This window comes from Lithobates pipiens, unplaced genomic scaffold, assembly GCF_037356315.1.
Source record: "Lithobates pipiens isolate NorthernLeopardFrog02 unplaced genomic scaffold, aLitPip1_a1.2 Scaffold_18, whole genome shotgun sequence".
NCBI classification, from domain to species: Eukaryota; Metazoa; Chordata; class Amphibia; order Anura; family Ranidae; genus Lithobates; species Lithobates pipiens.
In genome coordinates this window covers 125,397,351-125,423,380 of record NW_027507758.1, presented here as the reverse complement: position 1 = coordinate 125,423,380, position 26,030 = coordinate 125,397,351, and the positions used below count along the sequence as shown (strand labels likewise).

The 26,030-nt window shown below is 43.8% G+C and overlaps 1 protein-coding gene across 3 annotated transcripts; it reads left to right on the top strand.

Moving 5' to 3' along the window:
- On the top strand, positions 1 to 26,030 carry FAM161A (FAM161 centrosomal protein A). Of its 3 annotated transcripts, none has more exons than XM_077486084.1 (7): positions 1 to 243; positions 11,191 to 11,426; positions 16,079 to 17,257; positions 19,072 to 19,233; positions 19,774 to 19,873; positions 22,229 to 22,389; positions 24,548 to 26,030. In XM_077486084.1, exons 1-7 carry the CDS (start codon positions 97 to 99, stop codon positions 24,675 to 24,677), a joined length of 2,115 nt encoding a protein of 704 aa, XP_077342210.1. In that variant the 5' UTR covers positions 1 to 96; the 3' UTR covers positions 24,678 to 26,030. The 3 variants fall into 3 exon arrangements, with proteins under 3 accessions (XP_077342210.1, XP_077342209.1, XP_077342211.1); XM_077486083.1 differs by having other exon boundaries at positions 6 to 243; positions 24,545 to 26,030; XM_077486085.1 differs by lacking the exon at positions 19,072 to 19,233 and having other exon boundaries at positions 13 to 243; positions 24,545 to 26,030.

Genomic DNA, 26,030 nt, shown 5'->3' with positions numbered 1-26,030 from the left:
CACCAATCCGCGCTTCCCTCCCTCCTCTTGTCCCCTCCCTCTCTCCGTAGCGTCCTGGGTTGCTGGGCAACGGCGGACTTTGTGCAGGCGGATGTCATGGCGAAGAGTCATCGGGAAGCCGTGCTGGCTGCAGCCTGTGTGCAGACCCCCGTTCATCCGCACAGCCGGACCCCGCTTACCCTGTACGAGAGGCTGGAGGAGGACAGACTGCGGCAGGACTGCTACAAGGAGGACCGATCGGGGGTGAGAACTTCCCATCATATCCCATGGACTCCCAGTCATCGGAGTATACCTATACTGGAGCTGTAATACTGTCCTAGCCTAGACCCAGCGTGCATCCAGGGAATTCCTGAGCTCTATTCATGTGTCAGATCATGACCTATTAAATTCATTAATCCAGAGTAGGGATGAGCTCCGGCGCGTTCGCATACGCCACGTGCAGAGCACGCCAGGAAGTCGGCGCAGCACTGCGCTAATCACAGGCAATGACACATTGCTCAAACTCTCTGCAGCCGCACATTGGGGCAATGTCTCGCTGCCCATGGTTAGCACAGCGCTGTGCCGACTTCCTAGCGGGCTCTGCACGCAGGGTCGGATTAACATAGGGGCTATTGGAGCTGCAGCTCCAGGCCCCTTTCCCAAGATAGGCCCATTTGCCCAAAAAACAAACAAAAAAAAAACAGATTGACTTTGAGGATTGTAGCTCGGCGATCAGGAGTCACAGAGACCCCACATTTGAGGGGTAGGTAGCTAAAGACCCACTCCAGTACTGGTTAAAATATGGGACTGTTATCTAGCATCTATGGTTTCGGAGATACAGGGCTCCTTGCGCAGCCTGTCAGAAGCTACATACAGAGCGGCAGTATAAATACAAGCTGGAACAATCTGCAGCAGACTGAGAGGATGAACTCACAGAGCTTATAATAATTATTTGTATATTACTTATGATAATTAAGCCCTTGCCACCCAGACCCATTCCGAGACTTCTCTCCTACATGTAAAAATCATCTTTTTTTATGCTACAAAATTACTCAGAACCCTCAAGCATTATATATGGTTTTAGCAGACACCCTATGGAATAAAATGGTGGTCTTTGCAACTTTTTATGTTACACGATATTTGCACAGCAATTTTTCACACCTTTTTTTTGGAAAGAAACTGTTTCATTCATAAAAAAACACTAAAGTTAGCTCGATTTTTTTGTTGTGTACTAAGTGATGGTTTACATTTTTTTACAGGTTACATGTTTAGAGTTACAGAGGAGGTCTAGTGCTAGAATTATTGCTCTCACTCTAATGATCATGGCGTATATGTAACCTGTGTGTATCTGGCTCTGATACTAACCAGTGCCTACCCAGGGACTGACTAGTATCTCTCCCCAGCCTGTCCCCACACACCCTCTCACCTGCTGACCTGTGAATGGGGCAATCAATCCCGCAGTGTTATTGTGTTCTGCCAGTCAATACAATGATTAGTGTTGCCAACTATAGCTGGCAGCACTGATTGTTTTGGGGAAAACCTGACAGGCTGGTTGTACTCAAGTCGGTTAATAGGTTGACTTGTGTAAAACCAGCTAGCCCATATATAGATTGACTATGGCTGGTCTCTGCTTAATTGGTGTCATTTCAGTCCATGTTTGGCCCGCTTAACCACTACGCAGTCCCTAAACATCCTTCCACAAACCTTTAAATTTTTCCTTCCCAGATTACTTCATCCTCCTCTCCTATACATAGTGCCCACTGTCATACTCTCCACACTTCTCTCCTATACATAGTGCCCACTGTCATACTCTCCACACTTCTCTCCTATACATAGTGCCCACTGTCATACTCTCCACACTTCTCTCCTATACATAGTGCCCACTGTCATACTCTCCACACTTCTCTTCTGTACATAGTGCTCACTGTCATACTCTCCACACTTCTCTCCTATACATAGTGCTCACTGTCACACCCTCCACTCCTCTCTCCTATACATAACGCCCGCTGTCATATCCTACACACTCCTCTCCTGTACAAAGTGCCCGCTGTCATACACTTCTCTCCTGTACATAGTGCCCACTGTCGTACCCTCCACACTCCTCTCCTATACATAGTGCCCACCGTCATACCTCCAACACTTCTCTCCTGTGCATACTACTCACTGTCATACCCTCCATACTCCTCTTCTATGCATAGTGCCCATGGTCATACTCTCCCTCCACACTACTCTCCTATAAATTCTGCTTACTGTCCTACTCTCCACACTTGTCTCCTGTACATAGTGCCTACAGTCATACCCTCAGCACTCCTGTACATATTGTTCACTGTCATACCCTCCACACTCCTCTCTTATACATAGTGCCCGATGTCATACCCTCTACACTCCTCTGCTGTGCATACTGCCCACTGTCATACCCTTCACACTCCTCTCCTGTACATAGTGCCTTCTGCCATACCCTCTGCACTCCTCTCATGTACATAGTGCCCACTGTTAGACCCTCCACATTCCTCTCCCTTACCTTCACATACTTCCCACTTTTATACCATCCATACTCCTCCCCTGTGCCTTTTACCCACAAAAACTGTTCTTTAAAATTATACTGAATATCCTCAATGTTACCAGCTCTAGAATGGGCACTTTTGTTAGTTTAACTAAAGGAAATCTCACAGTCCTCATATTTGTTCTGCCCCTTTATTAGTACTTATTTAATTTTGTAATTACTATTGTGATGTATAGAGGAACATAGGGGATGTCAGCTACTTTAAATATAGCACTTGTAAAAAAAAAAAAGAGTCCCTGCAACTATTTTTGAAATGTTGACAACTATGCACTTAGGCACTGCCCAAGGGCCACAGGGTCAGTAGGGGGCCTCATGAGAGGCTCCTGTGATATTAAAGCGGTAGTAAACTTTTCTAACATTATTACTTTTTAGAGGCCCTGGGGTAGGTTATGCCATAATGTACAAGTATGCACAACATATTAGCACATTAGGGTACACTTAAATTGTCAGACTGAGCCCTCCAGTGCTGTGCTGTGATCAATACGGCGGGGCCCGGGCACTTCCATCTTCACCCGGTCTTCCTTCTGGGTTCTGTGCCTTCCGTCACTTGCCTTGCCAGGCTGCGTTCATGTCAATCCCACACATGTGCATCCTCTCTCTCACCCCCCCCCCCCCCTTTCTCTCTCATCCTCCCTCCCTTACCCCTCACACCTCTTTCATCCCCTCTCTCTCTCTCTCTCATCCTCCCTCTCTCTCTTTAATTTAATTTTTTATAACAAAAAATAGTTTGCATTTTTATTTATTTATTGTTTATAAAAGGCCCCAACAAAATCCTCAGCACCAGGCCCATGATGTTCTTAATCTGGCCCTGTCTGCACGTGGCGTATGCGAACACGCTGGATGCAAATAAAGGTGAAATTACTGCGCTAAACCACAGTAGTGTCAAAGAAAAAACAAAAAGCAGCTAACAATCAAGCAAAGTCCAAACGAAATAAAAATATATAGTGTAGCTCTATAAAAAAGGAACATGAACTCTGATGTCCTATGAAGAAGTGGTAGATAAACAATTAAGTGCAATGTTCACTGAAGGGGACTAAAGAATAACAATTCAAAGATATGTCCATCCTGTGCTTATAGCAAATCTTCAATTAGACAAGAACAACACAAACAATGCAAATAACTGTGCAGTTGTGGAGAAATCCTCTGTAAAAAGAATAAGGTGAGTACTCTTACCAGATATGGTGAACCCACTTACCATATGGTAGTGGGCCAATCAGGCTTATGTGGACCAAATGCCACAGGGTTACGCTTGGTTGGAAGAAGATCACCCTATGAGGGATAGTTCCACTCCTCATCCGTGGTGGTCAAGCCAGAGAATACTGGTTCCTTATGGTTCTCCAACGTGGTAAAGAACTTCCACCCCTGGGCGGGCCGTCTGGAGTCCTTTTTGTTCCGCTGCATCTATGCCCACCAGAACCTCCTCATCCATGCCCACCAGTGCTGCCTATCAGTACAGCCTCATCAGCGCACATCAGTTAAGGAGAGAAATTACATGTTTGCTTCCTTTTGTTTGTACACAAAGTGGCTGGAGATTCCCTTCATCTTCTCCTAAATGAGGGTATGATATAGAATTATAGATGTTAATGAGGATGGCGCAATGCATTGCTGTCTCACGATTGGCCAAGCATGCACTGTGACCCCGCATGCTTGGCCAATCGCAGCGCCAGCAGCGAGGAGAGCCATGGCATCCTGCCTGTGGCCAATCATAGCTCAGGCTGTGTAGTGCACGCCCCACACTATATAAGGCCGCCATTAAGGCGGCCTCGTGCAGTGTGTTGGCGTCTGAAGCAGTGGGTGTTCTGTGTACCTTCAACACAGTTACACACCAATCGTTTTTGGCTGATTTACTATCTTGCTCTTGTGTAGTGGTTACTGTCTGTGCCCTGACCGCAGTATACACCACTATATTCACCTCACCTATATAGCTAGTGATCTAGCTTTAATAATAGAGCTTGCAGTCAGTAGTGTTAGTGCGTGCTGTCTGCGTGCTCTGTACCCAGTACATACCACTATATACACCTACATAGCTGTTCTCTATTTGAGCCCGATTGTCATCTGCAGGAGTTATTGGAAGTTGTGTGTGCTTCCAGCACAGCACAGTATACATCTGTATATACCCCTTTAACTCTGCTGTTTTCTGGTTATTGTCTGCGTGCCCTGACCGCAGTATACACCGTGATATTCACCTCACCTATATAGCTAGTGGTCCATCTTTAACAATAGAGCTTGCAGTCAGTAGTGTCACTCAGGAGATAGTGCGTGCTGTGTGCGTGCTCTGTACCCAGTACATACCGCTATAATCCACCTACATAGCTGTTCTCTATTTGGGCCCGATTGTCATCTGCAGGAGTTATTGGAAGTTGTGTGTGCTTCCAGCACAGCACAGTATACATCTGTATATACCCCTTTAACTCTGCTGTTCTATAAAAAAGGCATCTGCAGGAGTTAGTGGGTGTTGTGTGCCTCCAGCACAATATAAACTACCCAACTACTGTTTTACCCAACTCCCTTCAGGCCATTACCATGTCTGGAAGGCCAGCAAGGAGAGGCAGACAGGCGCGAGCCGATAAAAGAGGGCAAGCAGGCTCTGTGTCTAGAGACAACAGTGCTGGTCGTGGACGCGGTGCATTGTCATCAGCACGTGGCCATGGGACATGCTTGTCCTTCTTTTCTGCAGCTGGACATGTTGAACCGCAACATGCCAACGACTTGGTAGAGTGGATGACCAAGCCCTCTTCATCCTCCTCATCCTCTCTCACCCAGTCTCAGGGTAGTAGAAAAGCAACTGCCAACACATCGTCGTCCCTCCTCTCAATGTCATCATCAGTGACTCCTTCCCTAGACCCACCACGTCCTCCTGAGGAGTCTCCTGAACTCTTTGAGCACAGTGTTGGGTACATGCTCCAGGAGGATGCCCAGTGTTTGGTGGGCTCTGATGATGACACTCAGCTAGAGGAAGGCAGTAGCGTGAGCGCAGAGAGAGAGGATGCTCAAGAAGCACAGCAATCTGGCAGTCATGTTCCACAAGCTGCAGCATACTGCCAGGTTTGCTACAGCGATGAAGAGGGAGGGGATGATGAGGGCACTGACTCCACGTGGGTGCCTGGAAGGAGGGAGGAGGAGGAGGAGGAGGCACATGTCCAACGAGGCAGGATGCCCTCCGGGGGCCAGCTTAGGGGCAGCACACCGACTGAATCACACCGCAGAGCTCCGCCTGCGCAGAGCGCTTCCTCTGCGCGTTATTCTAAAAGTTCTTTGGTGTGGGCCTTTTTTGAGACGAGTGCATCAGATCGCACTGCTGCTATTTGCAACATATGTCTCAAGCGTATCTCACGTGGCCAAAACATCAGCCGCTTGGGCACCACATGCTTGACCAGACATATGTTGACCTGCCATGCAGCTCGTTGGCAAGCATACCTCAAAGACCCACACCAAAGAACAAAGCGGACCTCTCCTTGCTCCTCATCAGCTGGCATCTCCAACCCCACTAGACCTTCAGTCCTCTCTGAAACCTGCTCTGAGAGGAATGAAGGTGTAGAATTAGGTGTGTCACAGCCAAGTGCTTCCGGGAACTCTGCTAGTGGTACATCCACGTCCGATTATAGCAGGCAAATGTCCCTGCCCCAGCTGCTGGACCGGCGGAAGAAATTTACTCCCAGCCATCCACATGCCCAGCGGTTGAATGCTAGCTTGGCTAAATTGCTAGCACTTCAACTGCTGCCTTTTCAGTTGGTAGACTCGGCCCCCTTCCGTGAGTTTGTACAATGTGCGGTTCCTCAGTGGCAGGTCCCCAAACGCCACTTTTTCTCACGGAAGGCGATTCCGGCTCTCTACCGGCATGTGGAAGGCAATGTCCTTGCCTCGCTGGACAGGGCGGTCAGCGGTAAGGTGCATATTACCGCTGACTCATGGTCCAGCAGGCATGGACAGGGACGTTACCTGTCTTTCACGGCCCATTGGGTCACTCTTCTGGCTGCTGGGAAGGATGCAGGACAAGGTGCAGTAGTGTTGGAGGTTGTTCCGCCACCACGCCTCCAAAATGCTACTATTGGTTGTGACACACCTCTCTCCTCCACCCCCTCCTCTTCTTCTTCCTCCATGGCCTCTTCCAGTGCTCTGTCCTCAGAACCAGCGGTGCTCCGTAGGCGTTGCAGGGGCTACGCAAGTACGCAGGCAAAACGATGCCATGCCGTGCTTGCGCTGGTTTGTTTGGGGGACAGGAGCCACACTGGGGCGGATGTTTTGTCAGCTCTGCAGGGGCAGGCCGAGAGGTGGTTGACGCCACGCCAGCTTAAGCCAGGAATGGTGGTTTGCGACAATGGCACCAACCTCCTCTCCGCCCTCCGACAGGGACAACTGACCCATGTGCCCTGTGTAGCTCACGTCCTTAACCTGGTGGTGCAGCGGTTCTTGGGCAGGTACCCCGGCTTACAGGATGTCCTGAAACAGGCCAGGAGAGTCTGTGTGCATTTCCGCCGATCATTTAATGCCTGTGCTCGGCTGGCTGAGCTCCAAAAGGAGTTGAACCTGCCCAAGAACCGCCTTATATGTGACATGCCCACCAGATGGAACTCAACATTGGCCATGCTGCAGCGGCTGCACATGCAGCAGAGGGCCATCAATGAGTACCTGTGCGACTACGGCACCAGGACAGGGTCAGGGGAGCTTGGTTTTTTCTCACCACGCCAGTGGGGCATGATCAGGGATGCATGCACTGTCCTGTCACCGTTTGAGGAGGCCACAAGGATGGTGAGCAGTGACAGTGCATGCATCAGTGACACTGTACCTCTTGTCCACCTCTTGGAGCATACGCTGCGTGGAATAATGGACAGGGCACTTGAGGCAGAACAGAGGCAGGAAGAGGAGGACTTCCTTGCCTCTCAAGGCCCCCTTTATCCAGACAGTGTTCCTGCTGTGCCACCCATCACACAGGAAGAGGGTGAGGAGGAGGAAGAGGAGGAGGAGGATGATTGTGTCAGCATGGAGGTGGAGGCTGGCACTCAGCAGCAGCAGTCTTATAGGGATGATTTACAGTCCCAAGAAACACGTGGGCTTGTACGTGGCTGGGAGGAGGTAGCTGCGGATCATGTTGTCCTTAGTGACCCAGAGGACTCCGGACCGAATGCCTCAGCTAACCTACGCTGCATGGCCTCCCTGATCCTGCAAAGCCTGCGGAAGGATCCTCGTATTCTTCGGATCAAGGAGAGGGACCATTACTGGCTGGCCACTCTCCTTGATCCACGGTACAAGGGTAAGGTTGCCGACCTTATCTTGCCATCGCAGAGGGAGCAGAGGATGAGACATCTCCGGGAGGCCTTGCAGAAAGCTCTGTGCAACGCGTTCCCAGAGACTGGGAGGTCACAAACTCCTGGTCCTGGACAACGTGTTGCTGAGGCATCAGTCAGAAGGAGCGGTGGAGAAGGTGGCCGTCTGACTGATGCTTTCAGACAATTTTTTAGTCCGCAGCCCCAAGGTATGATTGGTTCCAGCACCCATCGCCAGCGTCTAATTTACATGGTGCAGGAATACCTAGGGGCAAGGTCAGACTTGGACACCTTTCCCACTGAAAATCCTCTGGCTTACTGGGTCTTGAGGATGGATCACTGGCCAGAGCTTGCACAGTATGCAATTGAGCTACTGGCCTGTCCTGCATCCAGCGTTCTTTCGGAACGCACCTTCAGTGCTGCTGGTGGCTTCGTTACCGATCACAGGGTGCGCCTGTCCACCGAATCAGTTGATCGACTGACCTTCATCAAGATGAATCAGTCTTGGATCACCCACAGCTACCAAGCACCTGAAGCTGATGTAACCGAATAATTTTTTTTGAAATACCACATCCCTTCAAGACTGCCTATGCTGATGCTGAGTGACTGTCCTGTTATGTTGATTGTCTATCCTCTTCCTCCTCCGCTGATATGTTGGAAGAACATTTTTGGTTCTGGGTGATGCCAGCAGCCCAATTTTTCTGCCCCTGTTTAACAGGGGCGTTTAAGTACAATTTTTGATGCAATGCTTTGCAGCAGGGCTAATTCCTGCAATAAAACTACAGTATATGGCAGAGGTTGCAGTGTGATGGCACCAGTGCCTAAGGCCCAATTTTTCTGCCCCTGTTTAACAGGGACATGTAATTACAATTCTTGATATAATATTTCACAGGAGGGCCCCTTCCTGTGCCCACCCAGAGTAACGGTGAGGACTTATAGTGTTGGGGCACCAGCACCACAACCACCAAAGGTCAATTTTTCTACCACTGTTCAACAATGGCATGTAATTACAATTCTTGATATAATTGTTCACAGCAGGGCGCTCCAGCGCCCACCAAGAGTCACTTTGAGGGCTTACAATGTTGTGGCAAAACCAACACCTTGTTCCGCCATTTCTGCAGAGCATATAGGGCAGGCCCCTACTTTCAAACATCCAATTTACAAACATCTCCTACTTGCAAACGGAAGGAGACAACAGCAAGTGAGATGAAAAAAGATGGACGACAAAACAAATTATACAGGGGTGATAACCCTTCCCTATGTTTTCCAAAAAGCTTAACCACTTGCTTACTGGGCACTTAAACCCCCCTCAGTCCCAGACCAATTTTCAGCTTTCAGCGCTGATGCACTTTGCGCGGTCATACAACACTGTACCCAAATGAAATTTTTATCATTTTTTCCCCACAAATAGAGCTTTCTTTTGGTGGTATTTAGTTACAGCTCGGAGTTTTATTTTTTGCTAAACAAACAAAAAAAGATGCAAAAAAAAAAAATCATGTTTTAATAGTTTGTTATAAAATTTTGCAAACGGGTCATTTTTCTCCTTCATTGAAGTGCGCTGATTAGGCGGCACTGATAGGCTGCATTGGTGGGCACTGATAGGCTGCATTGGTGGGCACTGATGGGCTGCATTGGTGGGCACTGATGGGCTGCATTGGTGGGCACTGATAGGCTGCACTGGTGGGCACTGATAGGCATAGTTAAGGCGGCACTAATAGGCACAGATAAGGCGGCACCGATGGGCACAGATAAGGCGGCACTGATGGGCAAAGATGGGCACAGATAAGATGGCACGGATGGGTGGCACGGATAAGTGGCACGGATGGGTGGCACGGATGGGCACTGATAGGTACCACAGATAGATGGGACTGATGGGCACTGATAGGTGGCACTGATAGGTGGCTCTGATAGGTGGCACTGCTGGGCACTGATGGGCGGCACTGCTGGGCACTGATGGGCGGCACTGCTGGGCACTGATGGGCGGTACTGGGGTGCAGCACCTTTGAGGCAGATTTTGGGTGGCACTGTGGGTGGCACTGCTGGGTGGCACTGCTGGGTGGCACTGTGGGCACTGCTGGGTGGCACTGTGGGCACTGCTGGGTGGCACTGTGGGCACTATGGGCACTGCTGGGTGGCACTGACAGGGGGGCACTTACTTTATTTCAGGATGGCACTGCGGGTGGCAGGTGGGCACTGGCAGGGGGCAGGTGTCCGCTTAAATTGCTGGCCGCGATCGGGACTGATGTCCCGAACACGGCCACCGGCAATCGGCTTTTTTTTTTTCTCCTCGCGCTGTCAGCGCGAGGAGGAATACTAGCCGATTACCGGCTCCGTTTTATCACATGATCAGCTGTCATTGGCTGACAGCTGATCACGTGATAAGGGGTCGGGATCGACCCCTTACACGGATCGGTGATCAGGCGAGTCTCACGGACTCGCCGATCACAGAGCGCGCCGCGCGCGCCCCTCAGGGGGCGCGCAGGCCGCTCGTATCCGGGAGGACGTCAATAGACGTAGTCCCGGAAATGTGGGTCCGCGCTGTTGCCGTCATTTTGCAATAGCGCGGTACCCAAGTGGTTAAAAATAGTTTTTTTGACTGGAGCTACACTTTAAAAATGTACCAGTTGAAAATTACAAACAGATTCAACTTAACACAACAAACCTACACAGTCCCTGTCTTGTTTGCACCACCTGTATACTGCTGTTCTGAGTATATAGGGCCTGGGGGCCACACACATTTCCTTTTTTTAATATGGGTACGGGGTTCCCCTTAATATGCGTACAAGACCCAAATAGGCTGGTAATGGGCAGGGAGGGCTACCCATGCCATTTTTCTGAATGATTTTCAACCATATTGCAGGAACCAGATATAACATTAAAACCGCAAGCAGTTTTAAATGGTGTTATTTCCGTTTAATGTCATTTTGTGCAGGGACTGTTCTAAACACGGGAAACACGTGGCACTTCACAGGCATACTACAGACACCCCCCAGGCACCATATTTAAAGGAATATTTCTTTTTTTTTTTTCACTTTAATCGTCATTAAAATCAGTGTTCCCGCCAAAACGTCCGCTTTTAAAACTTTTTATTGCATTGACCAATGTCCCCTGAGGCAGGAGTCAGGTCCCCAAACCCTTTTTAGGACAGTATCTTGCATATCAGCCGTTAAAATTAGCACTTTCCATTTCGAACGTTCGAGTCCCATAGACTTCAATGGGGTTCTAACGTTCGTTACGAACGCGGGGTCCGTTCGAAAGTTCTGGTGCGAACCGAACCGGGGGGTGTTCGGCTCATCCCTAGTCAGTACTAGTGTTCTTAAACATGCTTTTTAATCCATAATGGTGTCATCTGCATCGCAGCTAACAAATTATCTTGCTCACTAGGATACTTTCAGTTCCTGTTCTGATGATGGAGACCACCCTTGCAAGATTATGAATTCTAAGGATTGGGTTCTAGATGTTTCAAGAATGGATCATACAGACAAGGAATATTACATGCAGGTGGAGAGACTGAAGAATGCTCATGTGGAAAACATGGAACAGCTGGAGAAAATGTACAAAAATAAACTTAACCTGAAAGGAGTCCACAGTGGTGATCCTGTTGTCAAAAGCACTTATCGGTATGCAGGTTTGACAATTGTTTTATTATATATACCCATATATATGTGTAATTGCTCACATTTGCGGTTTTTGGATTTGTCAGAGTACACATTCACAGCAAAATTTACTTAGAAACAAGCTGTTCTGTGAAGCCCTCAGAGGTTTGTTAGAGAACCTTAGTGAACAAACAGCATCATGAAGGCCAGGGAACACACCAGACAGGTCGGAGATGAGGTTGTGGAGAAGCTTAAAGCAAGGTTAGATTATAATAAAAAATATCCCAAACTTTGATCATCTAACCTTGCTTCTCCACAACTTTTTCTCTGACCTGTCTGGTATGTTCCTTTGCCTTCATAAAGCTGTTTGCTCACTAAGGTTCTCTATCAAGCTTCTGAGGGCTTCATAGAACAGCTGTATTTTTACTGAGATTAAATTACACACAGGGGGACTCTATTTACTAATTTGGTGACTTCTGAAGGCAATTGGTTCCACTAGATTTTAGTTAGGGGTATCAGAGAAAAGAGGGCTGAATGCAAATGCACGCCACACTTTTAAGGTATTTATTTGTAAAAGATTTTGAAAACCAGTTATCATGTTCCTTCCACTTCACAATTATGTGTAACTTTGTGTTGGTCTATCATATAAAATACCAGTAGAAACATTTACCATTTTGATTTCAACTGGTATGAATACTTTTTTCAAGGCACTGTAGTATGTAGGGCAGTGTTCAGAAGTCCGTAAAGGCCAGTAGCTTTATATAGTAGGTAGGTCAGTAGTGTGTAAGGCACCGTACAGAGGTTAGTAGTATGAAGAGCAGTGTGCAGGGAAAAGTAGAGGAGTGGACAGGGGGGTTAGGAGGGCATCTCACTGGGGGGCTCAGGGGGGCACACCACTGGAGCCTCAGGAGGGCTTCCTGATACAGAGCAGTGCAGGGCAGCTGCTGTAGCGGATCTACCTGTTCTAGTACTGATTCCACCTGGCCCTCCTATCTCGTCCATCCCACGGAATGTCATCCACAAGTGCCTTGGATGGACTGAAGAGGAGGGCTGGTGGGGATCAGCACAGTACACTCAGGGGATGAGCTCATGCACATTAGGACAAGAGCCTGAACCTGCTCAAGCTATTCCACCTCAAAGCTGTCATAGGCGGCAGACTCATTTCCCGCCCCACAGCCGTACATAAGCAAAAGACATGTTGCGGGAAGGGGAATGCTTTTGCCACCTACCATTGGCTTTGACAGATTCCTGGCAGCCCACTGCTTTCCTGTGCAACTCTCCCAGTTGATGGTCAGTGAGCCAGGGACAAGATTGCAATATACCCTCAACATGCCTGCGGTGGACCAGAAGATTGCGCTTGACGGGTTGCTAACCATCACTGTAGAGTGTTCAGCAAGACTGCTAGAGAACAGCCTGAAAATGGCAAAATGTAATATTAGTAAGTTTTCTTAATTTTGCCCAGATATAACTTTAATAGTGCATTTTGTGTAGTGCACAGACAGAGAGAGGTACTGTTTCTTTCTCAGAGCTACACTACTACTCTATCATATACAAACCTCCAAGAATGTTAATGCACCTTTTGTATTTTATTTTTTATATGCAAATATTGTAGTAGTATATTTTTCTTACTTTTATAATATTTGCATTACTTTGAATACATTTGTATTATTTGCACAGGCCATTGCTTACATATTAATTGTATGTGATGTATATCAGTGTATATATATTCATGGGTATATGAATGTTTGTTTTTATTGCTGTTGTCCGAGAGCTACCATGTAATATTGTTGCATAGAAAACAATGATTGTAAAAAATTTTATCTAATCTTTATTATGTAATTGCAGTGGTCATTTTCCCTTTTCTTTTTTTCTCTGCGTCCATTCCTTTGCTGCATTATATTGCATGGGTAGACTAAGCCTGGTACACACTACAGTTTTCAACATGGAAAACAAACTGACAGCTCTGATTGGAGCCGCTGTACTAACCATGCGAGGTTAGTTCAGCGATCTCTCATGCTGAGCTGTTGTGTTATGACAGGGGGATGGCCCCCTTGCCAGAACACTCCGATGAGTGCTCTCTGCCATTGGTAGTCGGATGCTGGTTTTCGAGCATGCACGTCCGACAGAAGCTGGTCAGACCGACATACACATGGGCTGAATGCTGGCTGTTTTTTTCTTTTTTTACCGTTTTTTTTACCGTTTTATCAAGAGACAACAGGCAGTTAAAAAAAAAAAATTGCCGACATTCGGCCCGCGTGTATATCGGTCTGTCCGACAGAAGCAGGCTGGCTTCTGTTGGACGTGCATGCTGGAAAACCAGATCAGCATTCTCAGTGAATGCCAGTTCTGCTGGGGTTGGGGGGGTGCGTCCCCCATCAGAACACAACAGTTCAGCCAGGGAGATTGTTTAACTAACCTCGCATGGTAAGTACAGTGGCTCCGACTAGAGCTGTCAGTCTTTTTTTTTTTTTTTTTCCATGCAACCTGCGGAGTTGCATGAAAAAGACTAGTCTGTACCAGGCTTAGTCTACCAATGCAATATAACAAACAGCCTTCCCATAAAAACTGGAGCTCCTATTTTCTGAGGCTGTAATTATTTCTCTAGGGAATCTCAGCATTTAGCGTCTGAGCATTACCTGTTCTTTTGTGTGCTGTCCTAACACCTGTCCTACACAGCACTGTATACAATGATACTATCACATCTGCTAACAAAAGAATGATATTCACTTATGCCATTTACCACAATTTTGTCCCTTCTTTCAGAAGCTAATGCAGGGACTTCAGCTGTGCAAAGGTTGATAGAAGTTTATAGGTACATTCCTGGGAATCATAAAATGTTTCAGTTTACATAAACATAATTGCCACTACTTGCACATCAATTCTTCTGTTTTTGTGATCCATATATAATACTATTTATTTTTTAGATATTGAGAGTTACCGTATCTAATAAAATGTACTACAGGCATACCCCGCTTTTAAGTACACAATGGGGTTTATTTACTAAAGCTGGAAAGTGCAAAATCAGGCTCACTTCTGTATGGAAACCAATGAGCTTCTAACCTCAGCTTGTTCAATTAAGCTTTGGTAATAAAACCTGGAAGCTCATTGGTTTCTATGCAGAAGTGAGCCTGATTTTTCATTTTCCAGCTTTAGTAAATAAACCCCATTATGTACTTAAATGTGGGGCATGCCTGTATAGCTCTTGATATTCATAGGAAACACAGCCTGTGCTTCTGATGCACTGCTTAAAGGGATGCTGTCACCTACCATTCCTGAACTTTCCTGTTCCTTTCAATACTGCCTATTTCGCTGACCAGGAACAAATATAGAAATAATCAGGTCTGACTCATTTAAAGCATGCTTGGTTTAAAAGTGCTTAAAGTGGTTCTAAAGGCAGAATTTTTTTTTATCTCAATGCATTAAGATAAAAAACCTCCACCTTCTGTGTGCAGCAGCCCCCCCCCCCCCCCAAGCCTTGACCTCATGCACACAGGATTTTTTTTTTAACTCTCCTAGAAGCCAGCATCATTTTTGCAGAAAAACGCTGTAAAAGTGTCTAAAGCTTTCTCAAGCTTTTATGGGCTTTTACAGGCATCAAGTCAATGGGCGTTAATTTATTTCATTGGCCAGAACAAATAATTTTATTCTGGCCATTGAAATTTAATTAATGCTCAAGCACTAGCTTTTATGTGCATTTAGCAGCTTTTAGTAGCGTAATTTTTTCTGGCTATACTCTGCTGCTCCTAGACACACTGGCAGTGTTTTTTTTTTCCCTGCCTCTAAAAGCCTCCAAAAGTTCTGCAACTAAATGCTGCTAAAAGCCTATGTGTGCATGGACACACAGGCTGACATGGAGGGGCTTTTAGAAGCAGGAAAAAAAAAACATCCGATCCCCCTAAAAGCAGCTGTAAAAACGTCCAGTGTGCATGAGGTATAATACTTGCCTGAGCCCCATCTTGATCCACCAATGTTGCACACAAGAGCCTCGACTGTCCGTCGACTCTCCCTCATTGGCTAAGACATTAGCAAGCGCCATTGACTCCTACTGCTGTCATTCAAAGTCAGTGAGCCAATGAGGTGAGAGAGGGGCGGGGCTGAGCCACAGCTTCATGTCTGAATGGACACATAGAGTAGCGGCCCGGCTCAGGTGCCCCCACAGCAAGCAGAAGGGGCCAGGAGCATCGGTGAAGGAACCCGAGAAGAGGAGGAGCTGGGCACATAACCTGTTTGCTATTTTTTAACCAAAATAAAGCAAGTCTTTAGTATCACTTTAAGAATGACATAGCTAGGCAGCTAGCATTATCAGAAGAAGACCAGCATTGCTAGCTCTAAAACTTTCCTCCAATGAGTCACTTTAAAATACTATTTGTGGTAATCAGGGTTTCTTGGAACACCAGTTGCTGACTTGTGCAAAAAAAGCTGCCAAGTATTTACAGCACCATTCAATGTGAACTCTGTACAGTATCTCAGACAGACAGAGAAAGGGAAGCTGCACAGCAAAGAAGCACGTGTAAGGCTCTTGGGGTGTGCAGCGGATCACATAGATCTTAGTTTATAGGTAAATCAAGTGGTCCATCTGACTTAAGCACAGACAGCATAAACCGTTCACTGATTGATTTTTTTTTTTTTTTCATTGCCCAAAGATGCCCTTTAATATGTTTTGATTTAATTTTAAGGCCAGCGTGGGAGCAGAGACCTTCTCAGCCAGATGGATTTAATTGTTCCTTATTAAAACCTGAATTTAATTGGAATGTCTCTTCTGGTGTATCAGAAGCATCTTTTGGGGAGCAGTCTGATGGAGAAGAAAGCTGTGACACACAAGATTCCACTTCTGCCAAAGTGAAAATCCTTCAAATGTGGAATGGATTTGAAATACAGGATTACATTAAGGACACAACACTCGATAAGCAAAAGTTAAAACGTAAAACTGACAAAGGGAAGACAAAAGAATGGTCTCACAGTGTTACCATTCCAGAACCTTTTGAGATGACTGTTAGGGAGTCCAAGAAAAAGGAGATGAATGCTAAATCCAAATTAAAGATTGAGTTGGAAAATGCTTTGCTAAAGAAAAGACTGGAGGAAGAAGCTGAATGCCAAAAGAAGTTCATAGCAAACCCAGTTCCAGCTTCTGTCTACATTCCTCTCTACCATGAGATAATGGAAAGAAATGAAGAGAGACGCAGATTTGTAAAAGAAAGAAGCAAAGATATACTTTTGGCATCTCAAAAACCATTCCAGTTCATTGAAAGGGAAGAGCGCAAGAAACAATATAGAAAGATGCAATTTTTTGATTTAGAAGATTCAGTCAATCATTATAGGCACTTCAAAGCAAGACCAGTCCCAAAATCTATATATGGAACCTCTGTTAATGAGAGACTTAAAGAAGAAGAGCTATATCGAGGAATTAGGATACATATGAGATCCCAGGAACTCTTACGTACTTCCTCTTATCCTACCACTACGCTGGCAGGTAGAAGTAGCACAAAAAGTTGCAAAGCAAAATGTTCTGAACCGGTAGAAAAACCAGCTAGCAGGCCTAAGATAAATACCCAGTTACCCAATTTTCAGATTGTGCATCAAAAGAACCAGAAACGCCTTGTAAAAAATAAAAATATCAAACATGTGACGATCTGTGACCCTTTTCAACTACGAACAGAGAATATTCCATCTCATAGGGAAAAAATTCTCAAGGACATTGAAGCTGATGAACAACGTTTAAAGGAGACCCGTTGGCCATATAAGTCTCCTAGGAGCCAGCCACGGAAAAATTCCTTGATGTTATCGCCACGTGAAGAGGCTCATGTTGTAAGTCCAAGATCCACCGAATCCTCTAAAAGAAGAGAACAGGCTGTTAGGTAAACTAATATCTTTATCTGGGTGCATGGACTGTTTAAAAGCTTGTTATATTCACACACCTGCAGATGATTGTAGATCAAGTGATATATCTGTATAATTGATGAATGCATTGATTCATCAAGCTCTGATTTATTCTCTTCTATATTCCTTCTATTGCTTCGTAAAGGGGCATAAAAAGAAGCATTATCACATATGCTTGCATGAGTTCATTATCCGATTGACTAGTTTCTGGTGTTAGGAGCATTTGAGCTTTTCTCCTGTTCCAAGTAAGTGAAACGCTATCATAAAACAAGCCCAACAGTGCTCATGTCATGCTGCAAGAGCTCTGCTAGACTTCCAGAATAGTTATATGGAAAGGGTGTTTTATAAGCAACCAGGGGATATTAAGAAAAACAACCATACCACTATAAAAATGCTCTTAATATTCTTATGTCCACTAAAATATAACCTAAATATGACATACTTGCCCTTTTAGGTTCCTCTGGGCCTTTTCTAATGGCTGGAACCCAGCCAAGATACCATGAGGGGAACAGAGGGTTCTACATATTTTTGGTAAACAAAATACCAATAAGCATATATTGATTGGTTTGTGCAAAAGTTATAGCGTCTACAAACTATGAGATTTCGTTTTTAAATAGTTTTTCTTTTCACTAGTAATGGCGACGATCAGCGACTTATAGCGGGGCTGCGATATTGAGGCTGACAAATCGGACAACCTAACTGACACTTTTGACACTTTTTGGGGACCAGTGACACTAATACAGTGATCAGTGTTAAACAATATGCACTGTCACTGTACTAATGACACTGGCAGGGAAGGGGTTAACATCATTGGCGATCAAAGGGTTAAATGTGTTCCTAGGGAGTGCTTGGTTACTGTGTGGGGGATGCATTTACTGTGGAAAGGCAGATATTCATGTTTCTGCTTAGCAGGAACAAAAGATCAATGCCTGCTTTTGTCACAGAACGACGATCTGCCTTATTTACATAAACAGATCATCGTTCTGCCTGTGCCTCGAATGATCTGGGGGTCCCGGGGATATCGCTTCCACCGGACCTACTGTCTGGCTCCTGCTGTGTCCAATCACAGTGGGAGCGGGTCACCGGGGGCCAGACCCGGAAGTGTAGAATCACGTACATGTAAGTTATTCTGCACAGAGTGGCAGCCCTGCCACAGTAAATGTGTGTGGGATGGTCCACATCTAGTGAATACTGCTTAAACGTAAAACCTGAGTCATTGCTATTTGCAATAAACTCAAATTTTCTGCTCATTTTCTTTTCTCTGGCTTTAATAGCATCTCAGACCTAAAAAAGCCTTTAGCTGTACAAAGAAATCTACTAAGCCAAGGGTCAAAATCCTTCAACAACCTTCTTGGAAAAAGTAGAGTTCTTGGAGAACCGTGGCTGCTAAACGCCTGTATCATCCATGCATTTTACTACAAGTTTATATGATTTTATCCTTCAAAGTTTTATTTTTTTCATAATCGTCAACTCTCAAAAGTTTTCCAGCAATCATTTTGTTTTGTTTTCAAATGTTTTTTTATGACTCATTGGAAGTAAGGCTTGAACTGGTGATATTGTCTGTAAAGTCATAAAGTGCCTAACCATCATATTTCATAAAATTTCTAAAACCAACCTATGCATGTTGTGCCTTCCCCCTATACATATAAACCTCCAAATCCTCCCTTTTTTAGAATTAGTAGATTAGAGAAAAGGATGCATATCCCCATAGTGACCAATATAGACTCCTTGTAGAATCCCAAGATCCTCTTAGATATCAGAACAAGTTTGAGTCAGTTTATGTCCCTGCCAGGAAGTTTCTTGAAGCACAATTAAGAAAAGAAGAAGATGAGGAAAGGATCCGAGCAAGAAAGAAGAAGAGAGAGAAATTACTGAAGAAACATATAACTAGAAAAGTTAAATCTATCCATCCACAGCAAGCCAAAAACTCACATAGTAAATTAAAAGAACTCAGGTAACGACTATGCTTTAGACAGTGTTGTCTCTGACATATTTGCATTTTAATGGAGTGCAGAATCTGTACTGGTAGTTCATTACTTCCATAAACAATGCAAGCACCTTATCCTGGGTGTCACAGACAGTATGGCAGGCATAGGAACTGTTATCCCTAACATTTAGAGATGATATAAGTGTTCCTACACTTGTCCTGTAGCCAATGTTATCCTGTGACTAGGGATGACCTCAGGCATTTTCAGATACTTGTCAAAACCTGCTTGAGCTATTCCATCAGGAAGCTTTAACTGCAGACTGCCAATCATAAGTGGCCAAGACATTCCCTGCCTTGCAGCCATATGTATACATTGGTTGGCTGCCAACAGGCCAGCTGTAAAATGAGCGCTCCGTTTCTCATGTGAAACTATTGCCTATATTTCCAAATGATGGAGGTAATTTCTATATTAAACATTACTGAATCATTTATGTTAATATTTTGCTGTGCCCTTTTTAATTCTATATACATAAATGGTACTTCCCTAACTTTGAAATTATACAACAGGAGAAATGAAAAACAGAGGATGGAAGAGTACTTTGAAGAGTTGGATACAATGAAAGACAGAGTCTCCCAGACACCCTTCTTACTGGAAAGGGTTCGAAAGGTTTGTACTGGCCAATTTCTGTAATGGGCCTACTAGCTATGGGGATAGAATTCTTTGTGAGTCTACATGAACATATACTCTCCATGTCCCATATCCAAAGCCTTTTTATTGGGGTGTGGGAATGAGTTAGAATCTTTATCAGATCCTGGTTGGGGAAATTGTCCCCATGCTCCTTGCCCTGGCCGCACATCCTTGGTGCCCAACCTCCAGCCTGCATTCGATCCTTTGGCACTTATGTGGCCGTTGCAGTCCCTGCAGACAGTAGTCTTTCTTAGGTGCTTTTTTAGGCCAGTGAGAAAAACATTCTTTAGACTGGTTTCTAGTAGTTAAAGTAGATTGAAAATCATCTACTACCCAACAGCCTTTAAAAATTGCAATACAATTAACTTTCTTTTAATATTTTATATTATATAAAATATATGCAGTCACATGACCGCTAATAATCAGTGCTGCTCCTTTCCTTGATTACCCTGGTGTGGAAATTTCCCTGAGGACCGATGAAGGAGGCGAGTAGCAGTGTGTACCAATGCAGGGGATTGTGGGAGCTCAGACACATTAACCATGCATTTGCAGTGAGTAGCAACAACCAACTTGGTCAAAGAATATACATACTAATGAAGTGATGATCTGACAGCCTCTCGGTGGGGGATCAGGAAGGATTTCTTTCCCCTTCAGTAACAAATTGGAGCATGCTTTGCTTGTTTTTTTTGCCTTCCTCTGGCTCAACTGTGAGTATAGGTTTGTGTATATGGGATTGTATTATTATTATTATTATTTTTTTTTGGTTGAACTAGATGGACTTGTCTTTTCTTTTTTTAACCTTGCAAACTTTTTTTTATTTTTTGCCTGGAGAAACACTTTAAAGAATAAGTTCACCTTTACAGAAATATTAATACATGCACATATTTTTGTAGAAAAGAAAATGTGCATTTTCTTTTTTTTTTTTTTTTTTTTCCTGTAGAAGCTTGGAAATCATTACACATGTGATCAGTAGATCACTGGTGCAATGTGGGCTCCTGTGTTTAGTTTATTTCTTTTACACTAGCTTACTTTTTTTATATGCTCTTTGTGATGTTTTTCACCTCCAGACTTTTAAATTGGATCTTGTTGAGTACGTTTTAACATTTTAGAGAAAACAATGTCGAATAATGTAATTGTAAAGGTTCTGTAATAGCACCAATCTTTAGCAGTCTCGCGTAATATGTCTCCAATATATGACTGCCTCCTGAAGCATGTGCCCAGTCTTCAACAACCCGTTTAGCATGTTCAGAGTCTTCATCTCCTGTAGCATGTTTACAGTGCTCAACCGCATGCTATACATTACATGCATGGAATATTATGTGCAGTTCTTAAATGACGTCAAGGGCTGCTCTTGATCCCCCCCATATCAAGAAAGTTGACCACCAATGCCATACAGGAAGTGACAGAATATCCCTAGTGAGTCCCCAGCAACAATAATAAGCCGACAAAGGTTTTAATCCTTTCACACACAACCCAAAGCTAAAGAAAGGTGGAGTTTGATTTTCCGTAACCATTTTAAAATATAATTTTACAATTCTTACACGCAATGTGCTACTTTGAGAAATTTAAAATAATAGTTTGATTTTTATTTGCCTATAGAATTAACAATGAATCCAGAAAGGTATGCTGTAAGAATTGGGTTATGTATAGTAAAAACCTTTAGGAGCAAAAGATTCCTACCCTGTTAAAAGTTTAGCCTTGAGTAGAAGGTGCCCCTTAAAATTTGAAAGGGGCAGTTTTTCATATCTCATATACTGAAGATTCCTAATGGTTACTGATAGTCTATTTCTCTGATACGTAATTATAGACCACTATGGAACTTTTCTTGTGACACTGGAGTTATTATTTATGTGTTTTTCATAAATTTGATTGTTTTATTTTTTATCTTGGAAAAATATCTTTGAAAAAAAGGTAATAGCAGAAGGCCCAGAGCTCAGTAAAAAATCTTCCTATGATAACACATAGGAGTTGCTTTAACTAAGACAAATAGTCTGTGCACTTTGCAAGGGAGGTCGCACATTGCAAGGGAATTTTTACCCAGAGCTTAGTTAACATGCTGAAATTAATTTGCAAAAAATGCCCAATCGTGTGAAAATTAAAAAAAAATGATTTTTGCTTGCACATGATTGGATAATGTAAGCAAACAGGGCTCCACCTCATTACCTAAGCTCTGGGGCAATTTCCCTTGTGAGGTGTAACTTCCCTTGCAAAATGGCCAGTCTATTTGCCTTTAGAAAATAAACCAAATTTTAGAATAGTTGATTGCCTTTTGTTTAGTTGCCTTTCAGTGGGTTCCTTTACAAATTTTTCTTGTCTTCTGTCACCTGTTTATAGGAAAAAGCTAGCCTGTGTGCTGAAAAGCGTTACTTCGGTGTTCTGAAAGATGCAGGATTGCCTGATGATTATGTGTTCACTAAAGGCCAAACGCTCCAAACTTCAGGATCGTTCAAAGGTCCTGGTGCAACAAAAGAAGAAGTGAATTCAGATCATGAAGGGTAATATTATATACATCACTATGCAGTCATATTCAATTAACAGTTTAGGAGCTGTCTCGTTTCCATTATGCTTTCTATCTTTTGTAGTCTAGCCTAAACTTATATACATCATTATTTTGGTACAGAGGATTTCAGATTTAGACATATTTAGATACAAATATTAGTTTTTTCCTAGACTTGAATTGCAAAGAAATTAAGGAAATTTAGAGAAAAACCTAGCATAAAAAAAAAATAAGATCATGCTTTGGTTGGACCCAAATTATCATGATGGTGATATTTTCACATGTTTTATATTTCTAAAATAGTAAATGGCAGCAGAAGTCCACATTAAAACAAACAACTCCAGGAGTGTTAATCTCCTGGGTCTTCTACAGAGCTCACTGGTTCCTCCTGCTAATCTCCAAGTCACGCCTGCATCTAGTAGTGGGTGGAGGTCAGAGGGAGGAACCACTGTATGCTGCAGAGAACCACAGAGATTGATCAGTATTGGTTTCAGTGTGGACTTTACAGGAAGATTTCTCAGCAACAGAGAGGAATTTGGAAATGCGGGCAGCAGAAAAGGTGAGAATGCACTTCCTCAAAGTGTATTGTTTACCTGTTTTGAACATTGAACATTTTTTTTGTAAAGCAGCAGGGTCACTTTAATAAGGGGATCTGGATCAGGTAAGAGGAGATCTAATCCAGCTCCTCGTACACCTCTGCAGGAATACAGTGCTTTAATACCCCTTGACATTTTCCACATTTTTTCATGTTACAACCAAAAACGTAAATGTATTTTATTGGGATTTTATGTGATAGACCAAGACAAAGTGGCACATAATTGTGAAGTGAAAGGAAAATAAATGTTTTTCAAAGTTTTTTTTACAAATAAATATCTGAAAAGTGTGGCATGCATTTTTATTCAGCCTCCCTGAGTCAATACTTTGTAGAACCACCAGCTTTGCATTTCAAGAGTAACATTTTTGCCCTTTCTTCTTTGCAAAATAGCTCTAGCTCTGTCAGGTTGGATGGAGAGCATCTATGAACAGCAGTTTTCAAGTCTTGCCACAGATTCTCAATTGGATTTAGGTCTGACTTTGACTGGGTTATTTTAACCCCTTAAAAGTGATTTGATCTACACCATTCCATTGTATCTCTGGCTGTATGTTTAGGGTTGTTGTCCTACTGGAATGTGAACCTCCGCCCTGTCTCAAGTCTTTTGCAGACTCTAACAGGTTTTCTTCTAACTCTGACCAGCTTCCCTGTCCCTGCTGAAGAAAAGCATCCTCACAACATGATGCTGCCACCACCATGTTTCATGGGGATGGTGTGTTCAGGGTGATGTGCAATGTTAGTTTTTCACCATACATAGTGTTCTGCTTTTAGGCCAAAAAGTTCAATTTTAGTCTCATCTGACCTTCTCGCAAACTGAAAATGGGACTTCTTATGGCTTTCTTTCAACAATGGCTTTCTTCTTGCCACTCTTCCATAAAGGCCAGATTTGTGGAGTGCACGGCTAATAGTTGTCCTGTGGACAGATTCTCCCACCTGAGCTGTGGATCTCTGCAGCTCCTCCAGAGTTACCATGGGACTCTTGGCTGCTTCTCTGATTAATGTTCTCCTTGCCTGGCCTGTCAGTTTAGATGGATGGCCATGTCTTGGTAGGTTTTCAGTTGTGCCATTCTATTTCCATTTTCGGATGACGGATTGTACAGTGCTCTGTGAGATGTTCAAAGTTTGGGATATTTTTTATAATCTAACCCTGCTTTAAACTGCTCCACAACTTTATCCCTGACCTGTCTGGTGTGTTCCATGGCCTTCACAATGCTGTTTGTTCACTAAGGTTCTCTAACAAAACTGAGGGCTGCACAGAACAGTATTTATACTGAGATTAAATTACACACAGTTGGACTGTATTTACTAATTAGGTGACTTCTGAAGGCAATTGGTTCCACTAGATTTTAGTTAGGGGTATCAGAGTAAAGGGGTCTGAATACAAATGAACTCCACACTTTTCAGATATTTATTTGTAAAAAAAAAATTGAAAACCATGTATCATTCTCCTTTCACTTCACAATTATTTGCTACTTTTGTGTTTGGTCTATCACATAAAATCCCAACTGAAATAAACAGGGTTAGTGCTACTCGTATTGAGCAATTTCTTCTTCTTTCCCAGAAGCTCACAAGGCACATTGGAAATAGAAGATTTACATGAAGATGGTGATGACCATGAGGCCTCTCCCAATGAATCTGAAGAAGAGAAACAGGAATATAGTACCGATGAAGATCACACTGATAGTGATTCTTAATCAGGATTTGAAACCTATAACAGTGGGCACATTCAAAAACTAAATCAAATTTTAAGGTTGGGAAAATTTTCTACAACCCTGTTAAGTATAAGTACTCACTTCTGTCCCAAACGATCTAAGCCCTTGTACACACGGTCGGACATTCCGATGGAAAATTTTCGATCGGACCGTGTGTGGGCTCCATTGGACTTTTTCCGTCGTATTGTCCGACCAACAAAGTTTGAGAATTGGATATAAAATTTTCTGACAACATGATCCGATCGGACTTTGTCCGATCGTTTGTAGAGAATTCCAAACGGACAAAGTGCCACGCATGCTCCAATCAAATTACGAGACCAAAGCTATCGGCTACTAGCCTCAACGTAGTCCCGTCGTAACGTAACGAACGTCATCACGTTCCGAACGATCAGATTTTTCGACAACTTTGTCCGACCGTGTGTATGCAACACCAGTTTTGGAAAAAATCCGACGGATTTTGTTGTCGGAATGACCGACTGTGTGTACAAGGGCTAACAGCTACACCCCCGCTATATAAATGTTATCAAATGGCTTCAATCTGTATAATCATATTCTACTGTCCTATCCTCTTGATGACCTAATCACTTATGTGGAGCTTAATCAATGTACCAATGATCTAAAAAAAAGATTTGATGTACCACAGTAGGACAAGTTGTATCTGGCAGCAAAAAGCGTTGCAAAACACGCAATTTACGAGAGCTGTGCACATGTATTTCTAGAAGCAACAAAGTCACTTTTAGGAACAATGCAGCAACAGAAAGATGTAAAGAAGGCAACAATTTCCTATTGTTGGCAAGGCATTGGACCAGTTGCTAATTTTGCAAGAGATACCCCTAAATCTTTGGCTGACTTTGTTCTTTGTATGTACTCGGGGAATGAAGCCATGGAGCATACCCCCTTATAAACACTGGTTCATGTAAGAATGATGACCAAATTGTTATTAATCATAAAAAAACAAATGTTTTTTTTTAAACTGAACATTGCAATAAAAACTACATCTACCTCACTGTTGAGTACCATTGTCAGGAACTGACAAAACCATGCACATATGGTTATAAGGTATTAGTCACTCGTTCCCCCCCCCCCCCCCAAATGGAATCTGGTAGCTAGCGTACCAGGATAGTGTCATGGTATGTTATACCACTGAAGTCATAGCTTATTTAGGGCTATGGAGCCTCATGTGACATCACTGGTGCTTGTTGATTGGCCCCATGTTGTCATGTGGACTGAGCAGCATGTTCTTCTTGCCTTTACACTTTATGAAACATTTGCAGAAGTAGATTTATTTTTGTAATTTATTGTATTTATAAATTAAAATATTCAAATATGAAATAA

Bases quoted from the DNA above. Each gene is read 5' to 3' on its own strand.
- FAM161A (XM_077486083.1), top strand. From the start codon at position 97: ATGGCGAAGAGTCATCGGGAAGCCGTGCTGGCTGCAGCCTGTGTGCAG. The intron at 11,427-16,078 runs GTATGCAGGTTT...TTTAATTTTAAG, and splicing joins GTTGTCAAAAGCACTTATCG to GCCAGCGTGGGAGCAGAGAC. The intron at 17,258-19,071 runs GTAAACTAATAT...TGTCCCTGCCAG, and splicing joins AGAAGAGAACAGGCTGTTAG to GAAGTTTCTTGAAGCACAAT.